Here is a 27,939-nt window from a genome sequence, read left to right as displayed (position 1 = left end):
CATCAAGACCCCCAGCTATTAAAAATAATATTCAGGTCAGAAGAGGAGGTTTTTCTAGAACAGCTGTGGGAGACTCTTTCACAGTATCTGCAGTTCCAATAGGACCTTATATTGATGTTTTTCCACCATGTAAAATTATTGACCTTGATGCCAGAATGGAAGATGATAAAGTCATTCTATCATGGACTGCACCAGGAGATGATTTTGACAAAGGCCAAGGTACGTTTGTTGGCTTGCTAGCCTGCCTCCTGCCCAAGTTGAAATATCTGTAGTGGAGTTTTGTCTCACTTACATCAATTGGAAATTTCATTAAAAGCTACTGTGGTTCCAGGGCTCTATTCATGCTCTGTGAAATGCTGTGTTAATTATTCCAGCACTGTACTGGGTTGTGAGGATGGTATTAGGTAAGCAGTATTTTAAAAGTGTTTTGAAAGGAGAGTATTTTGAAACAGATATGAAGTTGGAATGATAGCTAACGAACAGATGACAATATCTTTTAATATTTGTATTTTCAGCCACAAGTTATGAAATCAGAACAAGTGAGACTCCTCTGGAATTAAGGGACAGCTTCTATAACACTACTTTTGTGAATACTTCTACTCTATCACCTCAGCGTGCTGGCTGCACAGAAATATTTCTGTTTAAACCAGAAGCTTTTACAACAGGGAACATAACTGTAATCTATGTTGCAATACGTGCTGTGGATGAAGTTTTTCTTCGCTCTGAGCTATCTAATATTGCACAAGCAGTAATGTTTATTCCTCCAATGGCATATCCTCCTTCTAATTTGAAGTTTGGTGTTTCAACAATATTGTTACTATTCTTTGTATTATTAACAGCAGTGTGTCTAACAGTAAGTACAAGCCTTTGTTTAGTAAAGAAAAAGAAAAAGAATCTTTCAGAAAATGCAGCTAAGCTGCTTCAACATAAAGTGTAAGCTTGTCAGAGCTCTGGCTGCTTTAAAGCATTTTACTGCTTAGACTTGTAAAACAATAAACTCTACAATAAACTCTACAATAAACAGAGTAAACAAGTAATCAGATTCCAGATATTATGAAGACATAGTGGTTTAACACCTGCATCAGGTTGTCTATGAATTTTATCATGGAAGATTGAATGACAGTAAATCAGGTCATAGGCTGATAGCTTGGACTGCAGATATGCAATATCTGTGTATAGTCTTAACACTGTGCAGTGTCATGGCCTATTCTTACTGTGTGGTGGAAAAGTTTTGATTAAATTGAGAGAGATACTGAAGATACTGTTCCTTTTTAAAAAAACAGACAACAAACAAAACTAAGCAGTGTGAGTTGTGTTTATGTTTCTCTAAGTGCATATGCCATTAGCTTCTAGGCATGGTGGGGAATTCCCAGAGAGGAGGAAACTGTGATCGTAGGGTGGGGGAGAAACGACTGCAACAAGACAGAAATAATCTTTGTCCTGACACAACTAAAGACAAAAGAATGTTTACTAAAAGCCAGAGCAGAAGGAAGGAGACCAGCTAGGGCACTCTGCTTTCAGCTCTCTGACATATCAGATCTGAAAAAAAATGTACAGCCTGCAATGGTTCTAGTATGTTTCTGTTACTAATCTCTTATATCCTTAAACAAGCAAACACAGAAAATGGCTTTCCACCCTAGAGATGGATCTCTGCTATCAAAAATCACATTAGAACTTTTCTTCCCTGTTGATACTGCTCCCCTTGGGTTTAGAAGGCTGAAAAGTACTTATTAACAACACACTGGGTTACTTTGAGTTTACTGTGTCCTTCAAGGAACTTTTTCTGCTCCTATAGAGACATTAAAGTTATTCTTTTATTTTTGTCTACATCAGTGTATATGTAAACGTATGTGAATGTTTGTGTATGTGCACATATGTGTGCATGTGTTGTGGGGGCTTTTTTTCCCGTAATGAGATTGCAAATATAATGATTATCTGACTCAAAGCCATGTGTAAAGATAAGACAGGGCAATATCTTACGGACAGACTCTGAGTCAGTTTGTACTCTACTACTTCAGAGAGAAAAGAACAGAAGAAACTCTAGAATATGTTGTGTTAGATTTGCATTGTTTCTTTGAAATGAATTGGATACTGAATTACACACAACAAAGTCAGTTAGGTTCTCTGATGCAGGGAGGATCTTTTCCTCAAAGAATACAGTACAGGTGCAGTGTATAGAGCACTTCAGAGCAGGTGCAGACTTAAAGAATTTGCATTGCATGGCTAAAATTTGACATTTACATGTCACTGCCACCATCTCCTCATTGCACCTTTGTGGGGTGACAGCTGCAACTGCTGCACCCAGAGAGGAGCCAATTTTGTAGCAGCCGCAGTTGGAAATAACTCAACACACCCTGCTGAGAAGTAGAAGCAAGGTTGCTGTTTGGTGCTTTAGCTCTTTGGTGATAATATACATTGGAAAGAGGAACACAGAAGCCCATGGAAAGAGAAAGATGGGGAAGGGAATTTTGGCACAGGAGGGATCCTTGTTAAAATCTGTCCAGAGTAAAGAACTTAGGGCAGATCTCTCTCTGTGAAAGAGACAGGATCATATGAAGGGTATAAGCAGGAAGTCACCAGAACTAAACAGCATTCCTGCCCATTCCTAATCCTTTTTATTTATAGTCGAGTCTAAGTCCAGGGACAGGTTTTTGGAGATTTAAAACAGTTCCCTTCCTAATGTAGGAGGTGAAGGAGCTGTGTTATCCAGTGAACATAGGATAGGCAGTAGGTAAGATAGAATAAAAAAACAGAAAGAGAAGCAGTGAGGGTGACACAAAGCGGTGTTTCCGTGGGCTCTGATCTGACAGAAGATGGTGCTGCACCAGGAGGACAGGCCCGGCTCTGCAGGCCGCCCAGCTGCATGGCCACCGCCTTCCTTCAGCTGCCACCAAGTGACCTGGGTAAACCTGATCACTTTTCTGAGTCAGCTGAAACCTCTCCTGTGTTTCCAGCACAAGATACGGAAAATGGCCCTGCATTATACTGGTTCACGTTCGTTTGTGAAACCTTGCCCTTGGAAGAGAGTCAAATGTTACAGATTGCTTCTGAGATTTCGTGTTCTGCCCTTTGAGATCATTTCACCTTCTTACTGAGTGAACCAGGAAAGGAGAGAGGATCATCGCTGGAAAAAAAGGAAGAAACATACTTTTCCCATGGATAAAGTTAAAAGACAAGAATAAAACAAGCACAATTTTTATAATGATCAAAATCCAATGAGTAAACAGAAACAAATAGATGAGCAAACAAAACCACCACCACTGAAAACAACACCCAAGCAGGAACAGAAAGTATGGGATAAGCACACCAAAATGACAGAAATAAATACTTCTTCGGCTTCACGTAGCCAGAAAGTGGCTGATTTCAATTACTATACAGCAGTATGGTTTTGACAATGGAGAAATGACCACAAATGTTAACTGCTTGCTCCATGATGAAAGAAAAATCTGAAACTGAAATACTTTTTAGTTTTGAATACCAGTTTTGTTCTTCTGTACATGGGAGCAGAACAGAGCTGCAGAGGGAGTGACAGGTTCAAGGTGCCAAGCTGGTCCTAAGAATTACAGAACAGTAACTAAGTATGTGGTGTCTTATCAAGGCATCTTAACAGATACCTCTCAGTGGTGATGATGCATGACTGTTGTCAGCTTTTTTTGGTTTTTGTGGCATCTAGCAAAACTTGAAGAAGTGATCAAGTGAAGAAGTATTTGAAGAGTTCTGCCTTCCTTTATGGACTGTATGATTACTGCTGTGAAGATTATAAAAAGGTACATGACTACACTTACTAGGTCATGTCCAATTACATGTTTCCTTGTCTGCCATCCCATGTTATTACTTGGTTTGGACTTACGGAAAGAGTTTGTGATGTTTACAACTAAACAACAGGAACAATTTTCTTCAGAAACTAAACAGGCTCAACCACATTGTTAAGCTTAGGAAGCTATCTGAAGCAACCTGGTGTTCAAATAAGAAATATAAGCCAAATGAAGCCAGTTGGAAGGACTAATAAAGAAGTAGAAAGTTAGGAAGAGATGGGAAGACATACTAGGAGCAGGAAGAACAATTTGGCTATTTTTCAGCATCTCAATCCTAGGTTTTGCAGGTGCACAAAGCAGACTTGATCTTTGCATTCCACAGTTAAGGACTGTGGAGGCTGTGGAGGGAGAGGCTGTAGGACAACTGCAGATAAAGGTGTTTATGGGATGGCCAGGGCATTTGAGTCAATAGGTGCATTCAGGGTTTTGATGAAAGAAAGCTGTAATAAAGACAGCAATTAAGTAAACATGTAAAAGGCACTCATAAAAAGTAAAGAATATAAAACGAAGATTGATAAAGAACAATTGTTGTGTTATCTCACCTTAAAAGGAAGAAGTGTCAGCTGAACAGCAATTTCACCTTTTGACTTTGTATTAATGTGTGATGATTCTGTCCCAAGGAATGGCTCTTTTTCTTTCTGTCCTCTAGTTGAACAGTATTCTTTCTATTCTTACAGTATGACATTAAAGAAAAGTGCTACAATTTCTGTCTCACTTGAGCTAGTGAAAAGTAAGTTTTCCAGTGGAAAATAGACAAATATCTTCCCTTGGGAAAGATCAAATTAATACCATATGCTTTCTGCTGGACTAAATAAAATGGGCAACTGATCACAGGCCAATAGTGAAAGCTGAGAAGGTAATTTATTCAGCTAAGTGTATTCTTCCCGAAGGTGTGAAAAATATTCTAGCTTGATTAGGCATAGCTCTAGACAGGCACATCACACATCATAAGTGGGAAATTGGAGCTTTACATGATTAAGCTGATTACGCAGAGACCTGCATGGCTGATTCTGGTAGAAGGTGCTCTGTTGGTGGTCAAATGGGACGTTGCGCCATGTCGAACCTTCTAGATGTGGCCGGCACTTTTGCTTTCATGCTTCCTGTTGCTTCACTGTTGCTTTTAAGCACTTAACCTTATCTACTGGCAGGAACTGTACCCATTTTACAGTTAATAACTGCTGCAATAAACTGAACATTCTGATTTCCACAGAGCCAACATCTGCTTCACAGGCCTTTTCTTTTGAAGACTGTTGGAAGTTCCCAGCTTCCTCTCAGTTTGACTGTTTACCAGGGACAATGATTTAACTTTCTCACACCACTTCAACTGAGATATTTGTTAAATGGAAAAATCCCCATTTCAGGCATGAGAAAGGGATGAGGAGGCTAAAACTGTGGAGTCTGATTTCAGGATGCCCTTCATAGTACAAACATCTTCAATATGGGAGTGGCTTTGCAATGCCATCACACTCTCTCATGTTCCAGTCTGGACAAGTCTGTTGACCTTTGGAGCTGCATGTTGTAGAACAAAACAGGTGTCCTGTAAAAGACCTGCAAATTCCTCTGTTATTGCAGCAGTAATAAAGAAAACAACTGGATTGAAAGCATTCTGCAAGAAAATGTTACAGCCTGATACAGTAAATCCAAGGGTCAAACTGAACCCAAAGATCACAATAAATAAAAGCTCTCAAGGTCTGAGTCACGCACAATTCCCAGCTCTGTCTGCATGGCACAGCCAAACACACACACTTAACCCACTTGACCTCTCAGCACATTCGGTGCTGACTTCCCTGTGTGACAAATAATATCTCACTGCTCTGAGAGTTAAGTCAGAAAACTTTGCTAACCAGTGACATGTAGAAGACCTTTAAAAAGGAGTTATTTGTTAATGCTTCCTAAGACTTCAATGACTGCTAAAGGCAAACAGAAAACTAACTCAGTTTTGCTGATATGCCTCCTTAGTCTGAAGAGGAAGTAAAAATAATGATTACAGAGGACAACATGCTGATTAAGTGAATAACAACTGTTATGAGTTAGAAATTGGAAAAGCAGAAAGTTGTTAATGAACTATAGTATTTTGGAAAAACTCTATTGTAGCAGAAAGTGTGTAAAAAATGGCAAGAAATGTTAAGCAAGAATAAGGCAAGTACCAGAATACAGCATAAGTACAGCTAGTTTAAGAAGAAAAAAACTCAGCAAATTACTCTAGCAAATTCAACTCAGTTATTCTATCCAATATTCAATATTTCTACCTAGAAATATTCAGGCATAGGTATTTTTAGATTTATGTGCCTGAATGCCTTTCGCAAATTAATTTTAAAGATTTGTTTAAAAACTTGGGCAGCAGTTGACTCTCATACCTCCTGAAGATTCTTACAGTACAGGTGAAAAGAAATAATGCTTTTATGAAAAGAAGAGAAGACATGCAAAATTACTGAAAAATCTAACCATCTATTCCACCAAATAATTGAAAGGCAAATACAGAAATCAATCAGTAAAGAATTAAAAGATGAAAATATTATCAAGCACGACCATGTTTATTCTATTTTTCTTCTTTATTTTTATACAGTTATGAATTTAACTAAAGATATATGTATGGCATAAAATGTCTGTGTGATTTAAATGTAGCAGTGTGTTGGATAAACTAAGCACTTCCTTTACATATGGAAACTACCCAGCTGAAGACTCAAAAAGTAGCTGGTAGAGAATCATCACCTCACAGACATTTCTCAAATCATTGCAAATCAGTGATAGGCACGATTCTATTGAATATTTCTATCAAAAAAATGAATAAAATATAAGGCTACTCTGGATAAGTTTCTTAGAATATGAAGTGGGAAATTGCGAGGAGGGTTAGAATGGTCACACACAGCTATCTGGCATGGTTGGAAAACTGCTCCAACTCCAGAAAAGAACACATTTTGTTCCCACTGTATTATTCATCTAAAGACAAAGAATGCAAGATATTTAAAAGGTGGGATATTACATACCAACCGTTCACTACAGTTTATCATCACTTTTACTTTTGTGATGATCTAATCTTGCTTTTCCTATTGTTTCAATTCCATGTTATATTATTATTACACTACTAGAATTATGTCAGGAAATCCCAAAGAGCTGTTTGTTTGTTTATTTCTGCTGACTCAGAAAATTATCCTGACCGAATCTGACATAAAATAAATAAAAGATCATAGATTACATGCAAAGGCATAAGGAAGTAAATTGTATTTTTGTGAAGACAGTGAGATACAAGCATTTCTTCCTGAAGAATGCGACCGACTTAACCAATCATTTTTCACTGTACTTATGGAGATCAAAGTCTTCTTACAAACTGTTACGCCTCTCTTGGCTCCAAAAACAATTGTATAAATAGGCCTGAAAACCCACTCCTTTTCTAACCACAAATGTGGGGACAGGGACAAATAATGGGGGTGCTTAGGAGTTTGATATTTTTGCTGTCTTTTCAGCTCCTGCATATGGCAAAAGGGTCCATGGTGTGGCTAAATGAGAGTGGCTATGAGGATTTGGTTGTTGCAGTTAATCCCAGCGTGCCAGAAGATGCCAACATCATTCTGAACACAATGGTAAGAACATGTACATGTCCATTAATTGATTCTCAGTAGTTAGGAATGCCTTGACTTTTTCTACTTCAAAAGTAGCATGAGTCCCATTCATGTTAGTAGGTTTTGAATTAATAATGAATGAAGCCCAGAGTTACCAAACTAGTCATTTCTAATTTGCTTTGCCATATTTTGCTGTTACAAAGGGCACTTATTTCTTAAGACAGAGCTGTATATAGAGATATTTCTGTTTAAAAACAGGCAGAAATTCATTAAAGTAGCTTTCCAAATTAGCTGAAAGAATGTCCTATGAATTTTTTTAATAATCATTGGTTATATTGTAATGTGTTATTAGCTAGCAGTCTTCCTAATGTTCCATTTAAAATTGTAAAGGAAGAAGAAGAAAAAATGTTAGATCTAGTGGTATTTCTGGCTTTAACTTCCATTGCAATCCACATAGATGCCTCAATGGATCAATTTCCCAGGAATCATATGCTGGCCAGCTTCCAAAGCAAAAAAATTGTTTCAACAATATCAAATTATTTTGGAAAAAAACTGCTGAATAGGATATATATTCTGACAAACACTTCAGATTTTGCATATGACTAATGCCTTCTCTACCCTGAAGTAGGATTATCACCATCCCATGTCAGTTCTAAAATCAAGTATGAAGGATACCATCCTTTGGTTAGGCATAAAGTTTATAAAATTTCCAGACTTCTTTCACCTAATGAGTACAGGTTTACATGAAGCAAAAGCAGATGTGATAGCTCACTTGTTACTCTAGTCATTGACTGTCCCCTTATTTAGCAGCAAATGGAGTTTGGATCATTCGATTTTCTCTGACAGGCCACCAAATTTTAGTTTATGTTTAGAAGTATGCAAGTAAGTACTGTTGGTGTAAGATATCTATCATCTGATAAACTAGTAGTACTGACAGTATTATGAGAACTTGTTCTGATATTCTTCCTTCAGATCCTTTGAACCATTTAAGTACAGAGCAGACAAGGGTTGGTGTGGGGACAACTGAAGTATCTCATTAGTGCTCAGCTTGTCATGGGGTTATCACTGACCACTACCCTCAGTCCTGGCAAACTGAATGTCTACAAGAAACCTCCTTTGTCTTAATTTTGTGTGTGTATAACATGGATATTTGCAAATGTTGTCAAGCCAGTATTAATTTAAAGGTAAAATTCTCGAATTTAGTAATTTTTATCTCACGTGAAGGCTAGAGTGTAAATTTTATCACTCTTATCCTCTCTGATTAAGAGGAGGATTAGAGAACTGCTGAGAGAATCCAAGAACTACAGCTTAGTTTTTGTGGTTTCTTCATTCCTTTTTTTCTTAGTAAAGACTGTAGTCCTTTCTTAGTTTTCCTTTGTGCACTCAGTTCTGCTTTAACTACTGCTATTTTCTGATTAGGCTGAAGTATTCATTGCATGAACAGTCAAACTTTAAATATTAATGTAGATATTAATGTATTTTCTTTCACTCTCCAGACAATGATCAGAGATGCTTCTAATTATTTGTTTGAAGCTACAAAACATCGATTTTTCTTCAAGTCTGTAAAAATTATACTTCCTAAAACATGGAAGAAAAACAGCACCTATTCAAGATTAAAAACAGAATCATATAACAAGGTATGATTTAAAGAACTGTTTATGATTAGAACCACAAGAAAAAGACTGATAAGGCTACATTATGAACCACAGAGAAAGTTATGACAAATCCTGGAAGTTCTTACTCAGAAGAAGAGTTAGTGGGAATGTTGACAGGAAGAAAATAATTGCAGGACTTCATTTATTGAAAAAGACTCACCTAAACCTTCTCTACACCGACATTACATATGCCTTTGGTCTTACTGTTTCAGGCAGATGTCATCATAGCAGACCCTTATTTGAAGTACGGAGATGATCCCTATACCTTACAGTATGGAGGATGTGCAATGAAAGGACGATACATCCATTTCACACCCAACTTCCTGTTAAATAGCAGCTTGGTTAAAGTTTATGGAGAAAGAGGTAATGCTACAATTTAATTTAATTACCTGCTTTATTATTAATATGAATTGGCCAATATTTTTTAAATTCAGTTTTGCCAAACTGAAAAAACTTGGAAGAGAGACACTTTTTTGGAAGTAGTAAATACCTGTAAGATATCTCAAGCTAAATATTCAAGCAGTGGATCCAGAAGTTGTTAAATTCTTTAAAAACCTTAAGAAAAGGTTAATCTTCTGCATTTAACTACTGTCTTTAGCAGTAGCCATCCTTTTATGAGCACTTAATGAGCAAAATTTTATACCTGATGTTGTATTATTGTATCAAAAATATAGAGGTTTGCTGCCATGTGGGACAGAGACTTCACCAAAAATGATTTTCCTCATCTGATGTTTGCCAGTTTGGAAAAAAGTGTCTCTATAATAATGCCTGCATTTCTGTAAGATTTATATGAAAAACAGTTTGAGTCTTGCTTGCTAAATTGATGCCTTCCTATTAGATGACTGACATCATCTACCTGGACTTGTACAAAGCATTAGATATTGTCCCACACGACATTTTATTTTTAAAATGAAGAGATGTGGATTGACAGGCAGATCACTGAATGAATATGGATTTATCTGTTGGTCATGTTCCAAATGTTGTAGTCACTGGCTCCCTTTCTAGGTGGAGACCAGTGAGGACTGGTGTTCTTCAGAGTTTTAATTGGGTCTGGTATCATTTAGCATCTTTAGTGATATGATCAGTAGGATTGAGTGAACCCTCAGCAAGTTTGCAGAGGATACCAAGCTGAGCGGTGTGGTTGACTCAACACTGGAGGCAAGGGATGCCATCCAGAAGGACTTTGACAGGCTTGAAAGGTGGGCCTTTTGAAGTTTTGAACCTCTTGAAGTTTAACAAGACCAATTGCAAATTTCTGCTCCTCCAATCTGAGCATACAAGCTGGGCAATAATGGATTGAGAACAGTCTTGAGAAGAAGGACCTGGGGCCATTGGTGGACAAAAAACTGAATGTGAGCCAGCGGTGTACCCTTGCAGTTCAGAAAGCCAACTGTATCCTGGGCTACATCAAAGGAAGTGTAGCCAGCAAGCTGAGGAAGCGATTATCTCCTTCTACTCTGCCCTTGTGAGCCTCCACTTGCAGTACTGTGTCCAGGCTTAAGACCCCCAAGACAAGAAAGATGCGGAGCTCCTGGAGTGAGTCCAGAAGAGGCCACAGGGATGATCAGAGGGCTGGAGCACCTCTCAAATGAAGTATGGCTGAGCGAGCTGGGGTTGTTCAGCCTGAGAAGATGCCAGGAAGAAAGCATTACTTCCTTCCAATACCTAAAGGGGCCTACAGGAAAGATGGGGTGGGACTCTTTATCAGGGAGTGTAGTCATAGCACAAGGCTTTAAACAGAAAGAGGGTAGGCTTAGATTCAATAGAGTGAGAAATTCTTTACTCAAAGGGTGGTGAGGCACTGGCATAGGCTGCCCAGAGAAGCTGTGGATGCTCCATTCTTGGGGGTGTTCAAAACCAGGCTGGATGGAGCCCTCTGCAGTCTGATCTAGTGGGTGGTGTCATTGATTTGGCAGGGGTTGGAACCAGATAGTCTTTAAATTTCTTCTAATCTGTATTCTATGATTCTATGACTTTTGCCTCGAGGAAAAATAATTAACCCTCTTGCTTAACTATTTCACAATTTTCTACTAATACCTGAGATAAGAATTATTTTATCTCCTTAAAATTTAAAAGAAAAAATGCCAGGTATGTTTTAAACTGTTTTAGTTTGAATGTGCGCATATTATTGCTTTTCAACAGGTAGAGTTTTTGTCCATGAGTGGGCTCACCTTCGGTGGGGTGTGTTCGATGAATATAATAACAACGCACCTTTTTATGTTTCTGAAAATGCACGTGTTGAAGCAACAAGGTATCATATTTCATTTTTCTGCTTTTACATTGCACTCTTTCAAAGATTTAAAGAATGTTTTCAATATTCTTGTAATGTGTGCTAAGTTATTACTTTGTAGAGTGTGATCTGTTCGTATCATTAAAGATGCTTAGTCAGCATGGTCTGTTGCCTGCTCTGTGACCCAGAAAGCAATAGCTGCCTTCAGTGCTGTTTTGTAACAGCACTGTTCTATAGCTCAGGCTGGATAATCTTTTGCTCCATGTGCAACTGCAGACTTTAGTCAGCACTGGTTATATACATAAGATAATTTTATTAAATATAGCAGTTACTGACAACACAGACATTCCCTAGTGATACCTCTGTGATTTTAAACAGCTTCTACAAAGGAAGACATTAACTGCATGGACATAAAGAATTAGTCATTATCAACATCAACACAGTCTATTGCACTGCAATTATTAGCAGAATAATTTTTGTGCATAGTCTACAAATATCACAAGAAATTTATCAACTCATCAGCAGAAGCCCACAAGTATTTTATGGTTATAAACTCTTCTAGATTACTTTGAGGACTCTTCCAATAATAGAGATGATCTACCTGTGTGGTGTCTAGGACCATGCTGTGCCAATGGCAATTTGTCTTCAGGCAGGCAAAATTTTGAAAAATAACCATTTATGGATTATGTGTAGATTACCAGCCCTGCCCACTTTCTCTTCCCCTAGGTGTTCAGCTGGTGTCACTGGTAAACCAATATTCCGAAACTGCATTGGAAACCAGTGTGCGACAAGAGAATGCCAATATGATGGTCAGCTATATGAAGCTGGATGTGTATTTCTACCGGACCTAAATCAAAATAGCAAAAATTCTATTATGTATATGCAATACTTACCTTCTGTAAGTATTATTAAATCTTTCTGGAGTAAGAATTTAGAAACAGTAGTCAATAAATGATCAGTTATGCGTCTTTGATGAATTTCTGTCTATTTCAATGAATATGGATGATTCTGTCATTCCTAATAGGCTCAGTTCCAAAGGACAGCTGCTCTACAAAGCAGCTATTGGAACTGATCTGATGGATGTTTCATATCAATAGGGGTGAGGTCCACTGAAATCTCAGCACCCTTCTTACTTCACTTTTGGAAAATTGGATCAGTGGGCATATGAGTGAAACATTCTTGCCAAATGCCTTGGCCATAAGATAACTATTAAAGAATTATTTTTTACACTTAATTGCAGAGCTTATCTTATCTTTCTTCTTGTCTATCAAGATCCTGTTTGGCCAGGCACCATGGCACACAGGAAGGTCACTGGAGAAGTCTTTGCGTCCTGTCTCCCACCACCAACTTCATATTTTCTGAAAAGCTTTCTTATACTCAGACTTTTGGGTTAATAACTCTTACAAATTTCAATCTGACTTTTTAGGTTGTTGAATTCTGTGATAAAAATACTCACAATCATGAGGCTCCAAATATGCAGAATAAGATGTGCAACTACAGAAGCACATGGGAAATAATCATGGAATCTGATGACTTTCGCAACTCATCTGTTGTTAATGGCCTTGCACCCCCCTTTGAGACCACCTTCCAGCTAATGCAGACTCAAGACAGAGCAGTCTCATTAGTACTGGATGTTTCTGGGAGCATGTTATCGGTAAGAAAAAAATATTTTACAAGCAAGTTTGTGCAAAAATTGTAAGAAGCAAAAAAAAGTTAGTCAATTCAGTCATTAACTATTTTATTTTAGAAAAAAAAAAAAGATTACTGTCATTCTCATCAATTATTATTTTTTTTTTTTAAAGAATGCCTGTAAGAAATCATTTCAAAATACTAAGAGTTGTAGACCAGACTAGGTCAATTTTTCTTGCAAAATCTCCATTTAATAAGCTTCCCACCTCTATTCCATACATAGAATGACAGTGCCTTTATATTTCTTACAAGAAGAAAATGTCTAGTAGTGTATGGGAACAGCTGAGTCATGGCCTGAACTTCTGATTGATCACCTGAGGCGAGCAATGAGTCAGCCATGAGAGCACAGGTGAAGGCAATTCACCTGTGCTGCCGGAAGGGGTGGAGCCCAGCTCCACCTCTCCTAGACTCACTTAAGAGCTGACTGCCAGGGGGGAAGGATCTCTTCTGGAGATCCGCTCTCCTGGAGTTTGGTAAGTGAGCCCAGGATATGGGTAAGCGTTCTATTTATTCTTTTTTTTATTATTATAATTTGCTTTGCCTAACTCTGTTGTTTGTTTTGTAATTATTATGTCTTAATATTCATTGATTATGCAAATAGGTAGCACTTTATACTGTGTTTGCATTATGAGTCACTTTAAAATTTTAAATAAAATACTTAGGTTCCAGTATATCAAATTAGATTTTCTTTTCTCATTACAATTTGCTTTTTGGAATCAAGAGTGTGAGCTGCTGTAATGCTATATCATTTTAACAAGGCTGAGGCTATATTTACTTTCCTCTCCCTCCCCTAGACAAAATTCTGCATAGATCTATTCTTTTGTAGTTTCCTGTGGCAGAAAATTATGAGTTTATTTATGGCTGCAAAGTTTAGCGAAGACCCCTGTATATGTGCTTATTTGTGTGCAAATCCTAATGTACTTTTAAAAACATAAGCAATGTGATCATCTGTTAAATAGAATCATTATAAGCTCAGGTAGAATTCATTCAAACTTGGTAAGCCACATTCAAAAGATATTCTAAACTTGATGGCTACATTCTAATCCATAACTGATGGCATACTGCATTTCCTTATCCATAACTGATGGCATACTGCATTTCCTTATCCATAACTGATGGCATACTGCATTTCCTTATCCATAACTGATGGCATACTGCATTTCCTTATCCATAACTGATGGCATACTGCATTTCCTTATCCATAACTGATGGCATACTGCATTTCCTTATCCATAACTGATGGCATACTGCATTTCCTTATCCATAACTGATGGCATACTGCATTTCCTTATCCATAACTGATGGCATACTGCATTTCCTTATCCATAACTTTCTCTTCCATAGTACTGAGCCAGTGACTATTACTCTTTCTCTGAAAATATTACAGTTTCAGAGTTTAATTTGTCATAGAAATTCAAGCCTAAAAATAAGATTGCTCATCAGAAGAAAATAACTCAAAAGGCTCTATCACATTGAGAGATATTATTAAATATTTGTCAGTTGTGTTTTAAATAAAAACATGGATGAAGAAGCATAAAGCAGTATGTGCTCCAATTCTATAGATATGGCAAAAATGTCACAATAATACTAGAATTCTCCTAAAGTGCTCCACCAACAGATCTATTTTGAGACATGCCATTCTAGCCCAGAGCTTGAGACTGACCTTCAAAAAAGATTTGCAATCATAATACATCATATGAATTTTATAATATGGATGTTTATCATAATGTTTTACTACAGCAGTTGATAACTAATGTAATGCTGAAACATTACAAAAAATATGCTGTAAGAATAGCTATAGCTGCAGAGAGAGATGTTTCCAAATATAGTTGGATTGTTGTTTTTGTTTTTAAGTAATCTCTTCAAGTATTTGCATTTAACATATTCATTCTGTTACCTTAAATAATGTCATTTATATTTCTGAACTACTTAGATTCTGGGTTAAGCTACTCCTCAGGAATTATAAATGTTGCCCTTCTGCATTGCCACCATGTCATGAAAATGACAAATCTCGATTAGGAATAAAGTGTAATATCAGAAGATGGATCTTTCCTAATCACATCTCTCTTGAATGCTGCACTATGCTGTGTTTTCATGGTACCAGAACATGACATGACCAGAACATGAGCATACGTATCTTACCCTATGCAGACCATTTTTAATTTCTAATTACAGTCAACATTAAGATTTTCCTGTATTTTGTCCATAGTCAAAAGCTTTTCAGAAGAGACTGCATTCTAAAGATGTTTTTTATTCACAAACAGTATAACCGCATCACAAATCTCCGTACTGCTGCAGAGGTGTTTCTAATCCAAATTATTGAAGTCGGCTCCAGGGTTGGAATTGTCACATTTGAATCTTCTGCATATGAAAGAAGTCCTTTGGTACAAATAACCAGTGTTGCAACACGCCAAAGACTTGTTCAGAATTTGCCTACAACTGCTGGTGGAGGAACCAATATCTGCTCAGGCATTGAGAAAGGTCTACAGGTAAAGTACAATGTTCTCCTCCACAGGAGAGCCACGAAGATGATCAGAGGGTTTGAGCACCTCTCCTACAGGAAAGGGCTGAGAGAGCTGGGGTTCTTCAGCCTAGAGAAGAGAAGGCTCCTGGAGCACCTTACAGTGGCCTGCCAGTACGTGGGGAGGGGCCTACTGGAAAGCTGAGGAAGGACTTTTTGTAACTGTTTGTAGTAACAGAACAGGGGGAAATGGCTTTAAACTGGGAGAGAGTAGATTTAGACTAGATATTAGGAAGAAATCCTTTTCTGTGAGGGTGGTGAGACACTGGAACAGGTTGCCCAGTGAGGTTGTAGATCCAAGGCCAGGCAGGATGTGGCCTTAAGCAATCTGGTCTAGTTCCTGTCTATAGCAGGAGGGTTGGGACTAGATGATTTTAAAAGTCCCTTCCAACCCAAACCAGTCTATGACTCTATAATTTAACACTTACTACATCTAAGTGATTATATATTGCAAATCAATTGCAAGGATATTGAAACAGCTTTACCATTAAACAAAAATTCAAACACTGCTTAAAGAAGAAATTAGTCTTACATTTGAAGATAAGAGTTTTAAATGTATACATTAAACTGCTCTCTGGAATAAGCCAGTATTTAAAAGTTAATCTGTTTGTATCTCATTCTTTTTCTTTAATGCAGATAATTACCACTGCAATCGGTACAACATATGGCTCAGAAATTGTGTTACTGACAGATGGAGAGGATTCATCTATGTCAGTTTGCCGTGAAAGAGTGAGGGAAAGTGGGGCAATAATTCATACCATTGCACTGGGTCCAGCAGCAGCAAAAGAACTAGAAGAATTTTCAAATATCACAGGTAAATAAGTGAACTCTTTTGCTGGCATTCAGAGTCAAGTATGAAAATATCAAAGCACAGCAATTCACTGGTCTGGAAAAAAATAAATAAATTTACTTCATAATAAACCTAAAACATTCAATTTTAAAGAAACCTGGTTTTCATGACAGGCTTTTTTAATGCAAACAAGTAAACTCTTTAGATACACAGTTCTGCTTTAAGGGCTGTCTTTATTTGAAAAAATAGAATAACACAAGTGTCCTGTTAACGAGGAGATGTAATTATGATATTCTTACGTAGCATACAAAATGTAGTGTTCTGCAATTACTCAAATTTTATTTCTGGCATAGCATGCAATGACTGGAATGCTCTATATTCTTGAGCTTACAAGAATTTTTTTTTAACTATATACATAACAAACCCTTTCTCCAGCTTTTGTAACTGAATGCACTGGCTAGGAAACTGTAGATGCCATGACTGTGCTTGCCATGAGCTAGTTGAGCTGGAGATTCGTTCAGTTTTAAAACAAGCGTTTAAAACTATTCATAGGGGTGATGCTTCATGCTACAGTATGTGCAACATGCCATGGAGGACAGAAGACTCCTTGCATAGCCCTAGAAAGCAATTCGACTACAAATTGACTTGATTTTATGCTGCAAGAAGTGATTTTTAAGCTGAGAAATAAAATGAGCTGATCACACAAGCCAGAACAGCTATTTTCCTGAATTTATTGTGATACAAGTATTAACGCATTAAAAAAAAAAAGCATTTCATTTTCTGGCTTGTTACCAAATTGTCTATCTCATTATAACATTTGGTACCAGAAGTCACATAAAAACTGGCATTTTTAGAGTATAAATCAGTATTGCCGAATCTTTTACTCTTGTCTTGCAGGGGGTCTACAACTTTATGCTGTAGACGTAGATGTCCCCAGTAAACTAGTGGAAGCATTCAGTGAAATTACAACAGGAAGTGGTGATATTTCTGAACAATCTATTCAGGTTTGGATTTCAACACTTTTTTATCTCCTGTGCATTTAGTTGATCAGTAATTGAATGAAGTTGGGTACTAATGATCCTAAACTAATAGTGGTTCAAATTAAAAATAGCGTCAAACACAATTTTTATTCATCAGCCGCAGTTATAATGAAATAAATTATTGCCTTGAATTGACACTTCTGCCCCACTCATGTAGAAGAAAACAAAATTAACTTCATGACAGGCTATTTTCTAATTGCAAATTTAATCGTTCATACTTACTAAATAGCAATAAGACAAATTTTTTTCTCTCTCACAGCTTGAAAGCAAAGACCAAGAAGTTAATTCTTTAGGATGGATAAATAATACTGTAACCATTGACAAAACAGTAGGAAATGACACTTTCTTCGTCTTTTCATGGAGCAAAACCCAGCCATTTTTCTTGGTGAGGGACCCCAAAGGAAAAGAATATGGAAGCTCAGACTTTACAGTTGACAGTTCAAATTTAAAAACAGCCAGACTTGGTATAAATGGCACTGCAGAGGTAAAGACATTGAATTTGTTTCTGAATTAATATTTCCTGTAAAGAAGCATACTGCTTTTCTTTTTTTTCCTTCATAATGTTCTAAATATTTTTGTATTTTATTTTCAGGTGGGAGATTGGCATTATTACATTCAAAATGTTGATACAACTCTTCAAACTCTATCAGTAACAGTTACCTCTCGAGCAGCCTCTTCTGATGTTTCTCCTGTGATCTTGCAAGCCTACATGGAGAGGACAAATACAGCACCTTATCCAGTTGTTGTGTATGCAGAGGTTAGCCAAAACTTCTTGCCTGTTCTTGGTGCAACAGTGATAGCCACCATAGAGAAGGATGGTGCTGATGCAGTAAGCCTTCCTCTTTTTGATAGTGGCACAGGTAAGGATCCACATACGTAGCAAAAATCTTTGCATTTATGCATCTTGGAATCCAAATCTGTGTGTTACCGTCAGACTTATCAAATTGTATCGTACTATGGTAACATCTTAAATCAGTGCAAAAATAAAAAAGTAAAAGAGAGAAACCTACTGTTTTAAGACAGAAGTAAGCTACGTTGGTGAGCCGAACAAAGAAATGGTTCTTATACTGAAAAATTGTTACATCTTTACTGTGTTCCTGTTGTGAAAGCAGGAGTACTAGGGATGGTAGAAGGTAAGCTGCTCATATCCACTTGTTTCATGCAACTACCTGACCTCAAGTGGGAAGGTAAAAGAAAAAAAAAAAACCAGCTGTTTTGTTCATCTCTTCATCTATGAAGATGGCTACAGCCTTAACATTAGATCACCAAAAGATAATATCTCTTTTGCATGTTTAAATAAATCCATTATTATTTTTTAAATACTTTTTCTTAGAGCAATAGCTAGATATTCTGGAATTCAGCATCCCTTAGTCTCTTTTCATCTTTCCTCTTCTCCATTAGTATTATCACCAGTGGCGCAGACATGTAGCTTTATGAATTCAACAGTAGTCAGTAGTATCATCTCTTTCTGACCTGGTTTTTATGCTGCCATACTTAGCCCATTGAAATATTATATTTCTATCTTGTGTTTCTTAAACACCATCTCTATTCTGAACTACTGAGATTCAATTTGAATTGCTGCTAAGATTTACAATAGTTAGCTTGGATGCCACCAGCAGACCATTTGCTGCAGCAACTGTGCAAGTTCACATAAAGAAACTCTTCTTGATGAAATCCTGGCCAGAGGTTATTATGCTGTTGTTTGGTGGTGTTTTTCTTTTTCAATTTAAAGATGTTATACCTAGTAGATGATCACTGAGTATTAAGTTAGTGGTTACAGATAGTAACAAGAGGTTTAACTAGTTAAAAGTGTCAATGCAAAGTAGTTCTTTTAAGCAAAATACACACACTTAAAATACAGGTTATTACTGTGGGACAATACCTGCTTTTAAAGATGTCTGCATTAAAAAAACACTGTCAGGTTTTCTGCATTGTAATATTCAGGTTTTATATTTGTGTAAGAACTAACCTCGTTTACCAGCAGGTATCTTCTTCTAGACATTAATTCTCCATCATTTAATATGAAGGTGCTGATATGACCAAGAATGATGGAATCTACTCAAGGTACTTTACTGCTTTAAGTGGTGATGGAAGATACAGTCTAAAAGTGAGTGCCCAAGGAAGAAATCAAACCATCAGACTTGGCCGTAGGCAAAATAGAGCCTTGTATGTACCAGGCTACATAGAAAATGGTAAGGATATTCGTTTAATAGACACTTATGTGATTTCCATGTGTGTGGGGAGCAAAAAATACAGCAAGTGGGACCATTTAGATTCACAACAATAGTATTTAATAATACTTAATTTTAAAATAATAAAAACATCTTTATAATTTTTAATACAAAACAAATCCCCTTCAACTATTTTTTCTGATGTGCAGGAATAATGTAAAGTATCATTAATCTAAAATAACATTTTTTTTTTCTTGCTTCCATGAAAGGATAAACATTGCTCATATTCTGTATGTCAGCAGCTCGGAAGAGAAATTTCCACGGTTCTTCTGAGATTTTTAAAATGGGTCTTTGGCGTAAATGCATTCAACATGTGATGTTAGTACACAAATCAATGCTAGTAGAAAATGTCACTTACGTATTCTGTTTTTTTAGTAATTTTCCATTTTAATGGAAAGAAGATACTTTAGTTGAAAATTAATATTCCCACACAGGTACACAGTACAATTTTAGAAGAATCAACATAAAAGATTGTCTAAAATCTCACCAAGTATGGCCTATAAAACACAAGTTCTTCTAAAGTCTGTGATGGGTAGGAAGAGATGCAAAGAACCAATTTATTACAGCCTGCTTTATATGCAACCTGCTTTACTAATCAGACAATCATAGAATGGCCTGGGTTAAAAAGGACCATAGTGATCATGATCATCTAGTTTCGACCCCCCTGCCACAGACAGGGTCGCCAACCACCAGACCAGGCTGCCCGGAGCCACATCCAGGGATGGGGCATCCACAGCCTCTTTGGGCAACCTGTTCCAGTGCATCACCACCTTCTGAGTGGAAAAACTTCCTCCTAATATCTAACCTAAATCTCCCATCTCAGTTTAAAATCATAGCATTTTCAGTTTCCACACGTTTCAGAATTTTCCACTGTTTGAATCTCCTAAATAGTACGTTCAAGCATTTTGAGATCACCTTATTTGCTGTCTTTAAATCACCAACTTTCTATTAAATTTGAATAAAGAAGATAATGAGATGAGGTAAAAAGATACAGTGAAAATAAAAAGAAATGTAGTTCAGAATTTTGTCGTGGTGAAAGTTGAAAATTTTTTTTCAAACAGGTAAAATTCAGATGAATGCACCAAGACCTGAATTGGCTGATGAAGAAATCCAAGCCAATCTGGAAAGTTTCAGCAGAACTTCAACAAGTTCTATTAAACTGGACAATACTGGAAGTTCATCACCAGGTTTTCCACCCTGTAAAATTACAGACCTCGATGCTTACATAGAAAATGGATCAATAGTGTTGACTTGGACAGCTCCAGGAGGTGACTTTGACAGTGGACAAGGTGAGTAGAATACTTTATGGGATCAGATTGATCCTCCTGTCTTAATGGATATGCTCTAAGGACAAGCAGTCAGATATGAGGGCTACATCTTTCCCACCAGAAAATGGAACTATATAGAATGTTATCTTGTCACATGTTACATGTTTTCTTATTTTTTTCACATTAAAAAAAACATGCAAACAAATGAAAAAAGTAAAGCAAGGAGTATTATTATTAAAAAGGCAAATAAATAAATTAAAAGCACAAGACACTTTAGTAAAAGGTCTCAATCCATGTTTGTGCAAAATTTAAGAAAGGAAAAAAAGATAAAATCAATGAGGGGTGCAACATGCACAATCTGAAGCTTTACTATATGTGCAGAAATACAGCAATATTCTTACCAAAATCTTTCATCCTAAGTATGCTACATGGGGAAAAGAAAAACTAATGCACAAACATTTCTTTGTGTAGACTAGAGACTACGTCTTCAAACATATGGTTATGTACATTATTTCAGGTTTACATCTTACCTGAAACTGTCATGTAAGAAACCCCACAAGAAAAAAATTTCACTTTTTTTTTTAAATCCTAACTTCTTTTATGCAGCTATTTTATAGCAAAAGTGATCAGTCATTGCCTTGTAGTTTAAGGCAGCACTGTATTAGCTAAGGCAAATCAGAATTGGTTTGGAGCTGGGCCTATCATATACATCTGTATTACCTAAACAGTGAAAGAGATGTTTGTAAGAGGAAGAGAGAAGAAAAGGGGAAAGTCTTGAAAAGATACAACCTTGACACAGAAACAGTAGAATTCCCCAAACCTAGTTCAGCACATGTATAGCAACATAACTATGGGTTCTCTGATTGCAGACAAACAGGAGAACCATTCTGTGTCTGTCACAGTGTTTGACATCAAAACCTCATGCTGAGAGAATACTGGCCAATTGCAGGACAGACTTCTGCTATGTATATCTTTAACTGCTATTTTTCTTTGAATAACAGAATATAGCCCTTGCAAAGCTAAGTATATTGATGGAAATAATGTCCTTTAGGCCAGTTAAAAGGAGTTTCTAGACTTGGGAAAAACAGACTCCAGATGATTCAAAGTAAGGGTTAACAGTAATCCTGTCAATACCCATGCTAAGCAATGCAGTTCATAATAAACCAGGAATTTTTCCAGTACAGTTCTAGAAGTCTGATACTGTCACCTCAAGCAGGGATATTAAAACATTTGTATTAATTTGTTTTTACATGTACTCTTTTTTCCCTAGCTGATCACTACATAATAAAAAGTGGTACAGATCTTCTGAGCCTAAGAGATGAATTTGATAGTGCTACTTCTGTGGATTTCTCCCATCTCATACCTCAGGAGGCTGGTAGCACAGAAACATTGAAATTTAAACCAGAAAATCTGACAATAGAAAATGGTACCGTAATCTACATCGCCATGCGTGCTGTTGATGATACAAACCTGATTTCAGATACTTCTAATATAGCAAAGGCCACATGGTTTATTCCTCCAAAAGCATCTGTGCCTTCAGATGATGAAGATAACACCAGTGATGGTGTTAACATTACACTAATAGTGGCAGTTGTAGCTGGGTGTGTAGTACTTGTCTGTATTATTGTAAGTTCAACTGTGTGTATCTTACAAAACCAGAAGAAAAGAAGGGATCCTGCAATCAGAATGTAACAGTATTGGTAAAATGCTTAAAAAAAAAAAAAAAAAAGAGAAGAGAGGAATATAGAGTAGTTTTTGCCATGTGTAAGTTTCAAAGCAGAGGAAAGTAATTTAATGTAAGTGCGCTTGTTTTAAGCAGATATGTATTTGACTTTTTGATTGTCTTAGATTTTTTTCAAAAGTATGCTTTAAGCATGTGTACTTTCATTTCTTTCTAAGCAATATAAGTACTTCACTCTTCTCTTGTGAGATCTTTCCAATATAGTGTACTTTATTTTTGTGTTAAATAAAGAAGAGAAAGGAAAATGATATTTTCTGTTTTTGTTTTGCACACAACAGTCAAGTAAGGCAAATTGCAAAAAGAAGTCAAAGTGTTTCAGATAGTCTTACATGGCTTTGTACATATCTATGCAAGATAGGCTTAATGAGCCAAGCACAAAAATATTTACCTAAAGGCTATTTATTTTAAATATACATACATTTAAACATATATTTCCAGGTGTGTTGGAGAGGTAAATATATTACAGAATCACAGTATTGCAGGAGTTGGAAGGGATCATAGAGTCTAACCCCTTGCAGGTTCCCTACAGCAGGTTGCAATGGTAGGTGTCTGGATGGGTAATGAATACCTCCAAAGAAGGAGGCTCCACCACCTCTCTGAGTACTCTGTTCCAGTGCTGTGTCAGCTCCACTGTAAAGAAGTTCTTTTGCATACTTATGTGGAACTTCTTGTGTTCCAGTTTTTGGCCATTGCTCCTTGTCCTGTCACTACACACCACTGAAAACTGTCTGATCTCATCCAGTTGCCTCCCATACTTTAGATATTTATAAACATTGATCAGATCTCCTCTCAGTCTTCTCTTCACGCTGAACACCCCCAGCTCTCTCAGCCTTTGCTCATACAGGAGATGCTCCAGGATCTTTATCATCTTTGTTGCCCTCTGCTGGACTCCTTCTAAGAGATCCCTGTCTTTTTTTTGAACTGGGGAGCCCAGAAGTGAACACAGTACTCCAGATGTAGCCCCACTGGGGCAGACTAGAGGGGGCGGATCACTTCCCTGGGCTTGTTGGCCATACTCTTTTTAAACCAACACTCTTTTTCATGCTCTCAGTATTTCCAAAATGAGAGTATAAGTACTTTCAGAATAAGAGTTACAGAGTGTATGCAAATAAGAACACAGAAAATGTTCTTAAGTGGAGGCTCATGAAAGCTATAAAATAGGAGCTAGGAAAAGCTTTTATGTAACAAGAGATAACTTAAAAGCTTAATACACGAGTTCTGCTTTTTCTTTATCTAGTGTCCAATTTTTTCTTGTGAGTTTCTGTATTTCTATGCAGTGCTGGTTTTTAATGAGCCTTATTATTGGATGTATTTTCAGATCTAAAATTCAATTTCCTTAGGCATTAACAAATGTTTAAATTTCAGGTAATACGAAGGCAGGAATAGCAGTGACATTTTAGAGAACAGATCTCTTTGGAGAAAAGAGTCAGAAATAAAAGGTCTATTTAATGATATTAGTTCTCTTAAATAGCTTTTAGGTTACTGAATATCTATTTTCCAGATGTTTTCCCTTTTGGTTGCTTCTCAAGTGTCTTCTCATTCCCTGAAGTATTTGTACGGACACTGCATACAAGTTCTTTCGTAGGAACTACATCACACAATAGAATAAGCAGGTTGCAGTACTGTTTATGGAACTGTTTCCTGGCATTATGTAAAAATATTACAGAATTTACACATACAATCTTCGTAATCCAAGGCAATCCACCTCCAGCACCCAAGCCTACTAGCCCAGTGAGCAAGAGCTACAGTAGACTACCGTGTGGTGACACTGACATCTTGTGGGCTCTAACAACACTTCCAGTTTTTCCAAATGTTCCTAAAAACTTCTGGACAAAGCATCTCCCTCCGGGATGCTCTGACCATAACATAAATGCATGTTTGAGAGTAAAATAAAATATGATTAATCCATGGTTGAATTTCTTACTTGAACATGGCTCTTAGTCTAAGAGAATGGAGAAGATTCATTTGAATTTTATGGGGAAGTGTCTAACGCATTCAGTTCAAACACCACAGCACTCAGCACCCACCTCCTGAATATCTCTACAAGCCAGACACAGTTTGCTTTTTCATCTTTCCAATGAAAAGGTAAGACTTTTTACTTATTTCGATTATTACCTTTACACCAACAGTATATATACTCTAAAGCTGCATGGGTTGGGACACCAGTCACTGACGCAACAGCCACACTCCAGTTCAGACTAGCTAGAATACTTCTTGAAGTAAAAAACCTATAAGCTTTGTTCCCAAGTATGATCTTCCAATGCTCTTAAAATAATTTCATCATCCTGCACGATAGGAAGTAGACTTCACATCACAGAGAAGTTTAGTCTAATTATTCCTATATTACATGTGTGGCAAAACTGCACTACCAAGTGATAAAATGACTTTTCCCATAGTCATCAGCAGGAAAATATTAGAGATGCAATTATATCTCCAGTCTGTTATTGCACACTAAAAAGGAGAACCCCCAGAATTTTCCTTTAATTTTTATTTCTGTTGGGGCCAGTTCTGGCCTATAGAATTCTCTATACAATCTTCCTCTGAGTATAGTCTTTTCTAAGGTAGACAGTTGGAGTGTGGGACCAAATTATTATCTTGTCTGGGTAACAAAATAACCAACTATGGCCCCAGGAATTATGAAACTGTGAGGACAAAAATCACATAAACAGATATTTCAAGAAAGACTAATGCAGTCCAATTCTCTGAAACTTCAAGGCCTTGGGCTACTGACTGTTTTGCCAGTTGCTGTATGCAGTATAATACAACTCCAGTCAACACTATCAGGAGTGGGAAAAGCAACAGCTGCTACGAGGATCAGTGGAAGTGTGCACTAATGCAGAAAGGATCATTAATTCTTACTCAGAGAGCTGTATTTTCTGGATGTAAGCATACTGTTGAGAACAGCTGCTTTCTTGTTCTGACAAATTCAGTACCCAGATTTTACACGAGAGCCTGATTGTACATAGGCCAGACAGCTGGCTCTACTGATTTCATTATCTTTACTCAGTTATTATCAAACTAAACTCACAGTTGTTAATATTGGCACAGATGTACAAGTGCTCTTTCCCATTTCAGTAAAATACTTTTTGACCATTAAACTGAGAGAAGCTTTCAAAATGTTTCTTTACAATGACATAAAATTAACTCTTCTTTTTAATTATTATTATTTTATTTTATCTTTTAACTACATTAATGAATGTTAAATCAAATTTACCTTCGGATTTCCATGCAGGTGTATTTGCGCACTTTGAAAATCTGGTTCAAGGACTGCAGCTATTCTTCAGAATATTTGTTGGTGTTCTGAAGGATGTGACTGGTAATTGCGCTGCCACAACTCTGAATTTCCAGCTGTTAAACTGCATTAAAAGAAGATATATAAATATAAATAAAATAACTATTTCATGAAAATATATACCACAGTTGAATAGTCATGAGTAGAAAGGGAAATAGCACATACACTGGCAAAAGAGGTGGCCCATGTAACTCAGTGTACTATAGAACTGAGTGTGCACGAATTTCAGCATGAGTTCTGTTATTGGGACTATATGTTCTACCAAAATATATCTATTTATTTTAACACATTTTCGCTGTGATATAAACTGAATATGGAGGCATTCTTGGGTTGTCTTTTAGTTTAAATCTTTGCCTCTAAAGCCTTGAATTTGAACATTAGCTTCCCATGCAGTCAGAACACTGTTTTCAAAAGTAACCATCCCTGCTGTCTATCCTACACTTCTGAAGGAGGATACTTTTCCTCCAGCAATGGTGAAGAAGAAAACATGCTAAGTCCTCAGTTGTTTTAGTGAATCTAGAGAGGGTATCTCTACATGCCTCACATTCTTTGGATATACCTTTAAAACTCTCTAGGTCATTATCTAGTTCTTAGGATGTCTGCCCACAAGGTATGGCCCTCCTTGTCTGAACCAGGTGTGTTGGTTTAAACAGAGTTTGTCCTGAACACTAGATTATAGGCCTTCAGAGTGTAGAGAAAGAGAATTCCAAGAAAGGAAGTAACTCTGTAGTGTTTTGGAAGTGTGAAAAATATGTGGAACTCAGCCAAGATGGAATTCCAGATAATCTAATTACCAATTTTAGTCTTACATTAGAATATTGTGAGTTAAAATGGGGAAAAACATATCCATGCCAGGGTTGCTTTATATGAAATATATAAACATGCAATAGAACAGATCTTACTCTTTGATAAGTGTGGCAACCCTTAGTCTGAAGAGTTATTTTCTCTCTCTTGCTCACATTGACTGCTTGTATGTTTGATAAAAGAGGAAAGATGTTAATAGTAAGAACTGAAAGTAACATCCCCACATATGCCAAACAGCCCATGTGATAGGAGTGGAAGTACTGTTTTAATAAATCATTTTCTGAAGATCTGGAATTCAATAACTGCCTTTGTGCCTCCAGATTTAAAATCTGTAATGCTGCATTCTCTCCTTGAAGAACAGAGACTCACTAGAGCTTATTGTGCTACTAAAACTTGGAAACATACTTGCCACCAAGTTTTTATATATAAACAGTTACACATGAACGTGTCTGTTATGTAACAGACACAAGAAGAACTAACACACGCACAGCAGCTTTCAGGCTCTCTCTCCTTAACAATACTGTGGCACAACGCGAGCTTCACACAGCTTGGGCTGTGTTTTGGTTTTAGTTCCTGGAATCTGACCAGCATGTAAGAAAGATTGTGTTGATCCTTCCAGTTATTTCCTTATTCTGGAGCTCACTTCCTGCCGTCATGCCTTGGAATTTCCTCCAGCCTTATCAAATGCAGCCGAGGGTCACTTGCTGTGTACGTTATGTGGACAGTTACCTGGCTGAGTGACCAGGACTGCTTTCAAGTTGGCAATATTAACTCACTGCTACAAGACAACGCATTGTAAATCTGCTTCCTAACAGCCCACATCAAAGCTCTCCCTTATCGGGCATTCAAAAACCATGATGAGGGACGTTGAAATAAATAGTGAAAAATTATTAGAACTAGAGACTAGTTGCTTGCTCACCGACACTATGCTATGGAACCGAAGGTACTTCAAATAGTCCAGTGGCACTTACTGGTACTTGAGCTGTCTGTACGTGGTTATCCAAACAAGACTGTTTAACTAGCAGCGCATTCTGATCGGCTGCTCACAAGTTCTTGACCACTTCCCATCGTCACGCTCCACGCGCCTCACTTTTTTCATGAAGGCGAGCACGATTTGATTTACAAAGCCTTGGGCTCAAGAAACGGAACGAGCGGGCGGCAGCGACTCCCCTCAGGCGCACGCAGCACAGTACCGGCCCGCAGCTCTCCCCCAGGCGCGCACCACTGCCCTCACGGCGCGCCTCCACGGCGGGAAGCGCCGCGCGCAGCGGCCCGGCCCCTCCCTCGGCGGCGCGAGACGATC

At 37.4% G+C, this 27,939-nt stretch overlaps 2 protein-coding genes across 7 annotated transcripts in view; one reads left to right on the top strand and one right to left on the bottom strand.

Annotated features, from left to right (window-relative positions):
• Positions 1–27,934, bottom strand: part of ODF2L (outer dense fiber of sperm tails 2 like) — a 63,731-nt gene extending 35,797 nt beyond the window's left edge. For all 6 annotated transcript variants that reach the window (XM_085232399.1, XM_085232401.1, XM_085232402.1 and 3 more), the window contains exons 1-2: positions 27,608–27,934; positions 25,755–25,896 (exon numbers count right to left, since the gene is read on the bottom strand). The gene's annotated coding sequence lies outside the window, so the exon portion shown is untranslated. The remainder of the gene's footprint in view (positions 1–25,754; positions 25,897–27,607) is intronic.
• Positions 7,202–22,788, top strand: LOC100548708 (calcium-activated chloride channel regulator 1-like). Its single transcript, XM_010715960.4, has 14 exons — positions 7,202–7,396; positions 8,872–9,012; positions 9,243–9,393; positions 11,173–11,281; positions 11,987–12,158; positions 12,687–12,914; positions 15,214–15,438; positions 16,107–16,284; positions 17,158–17,264; positions 17,560–17,784; positions 17,893–18,160; positions 19,328–19,492; positions 20,593–20,820; positions 22,070–22,788. Exons 1-14 carry the CDS (start codon positions 7,217–7,219, stop codon positions 22,489–22,491), a joined length of 2,799 nt encoding a protein of 932 aa, XP_010714262.1. The 5' UTR covers positions 7,202–7,216; the 3' UTR covers positions 22,492–22,788.
• Positions 27,935–27,939: the final 5 nt, after the last annotated feature.

This window comes from Meleagris gallopavo, chromosome 10, assembly GCF_905368555.1.
Source record: "Meleagris gallopavo chromosome 10, MGAL_WU_HG_1.1, whole genome shotgun sequence".
Taxonomy (NCBI): domain Eukaryota; kingdom Metazoa; phylum Chordata; class Aves; order Galliformes; family Phasianidae; genus Meleagris; species Meleagris gallopavo.
This window is presented reverse-complemented; position numbering and strand designations above follow the sequence as displayed.

What these genes read in the sequence shown, in the direction of transcription:
- LOC100548708 (XM_010715960.4), top strand. Translation starts at nt 7,217, where the DNA reads ATGTGGGGACAGGGACAAATAATGGGGGTGCTTAGGAGTTTGATATTT. An exon ending in ACATCATTCTGAACACAATG is followed by an intron (nt 7,397 to 8,871) that starts GTAAGAACATGT and finishes TTCACTCTCCAG; the next exon opens with ACAATGATCAGAGATGCTTC. An exon ending in TTTCTGAACAATCTATTCAG is followed by an intron (nt 17,265 to 17,559) that starts GTTTGGATTTCA and finishes TCTCTCTCACAG; the next exon opens with CTTGAAAGCAAAGACCAAGA.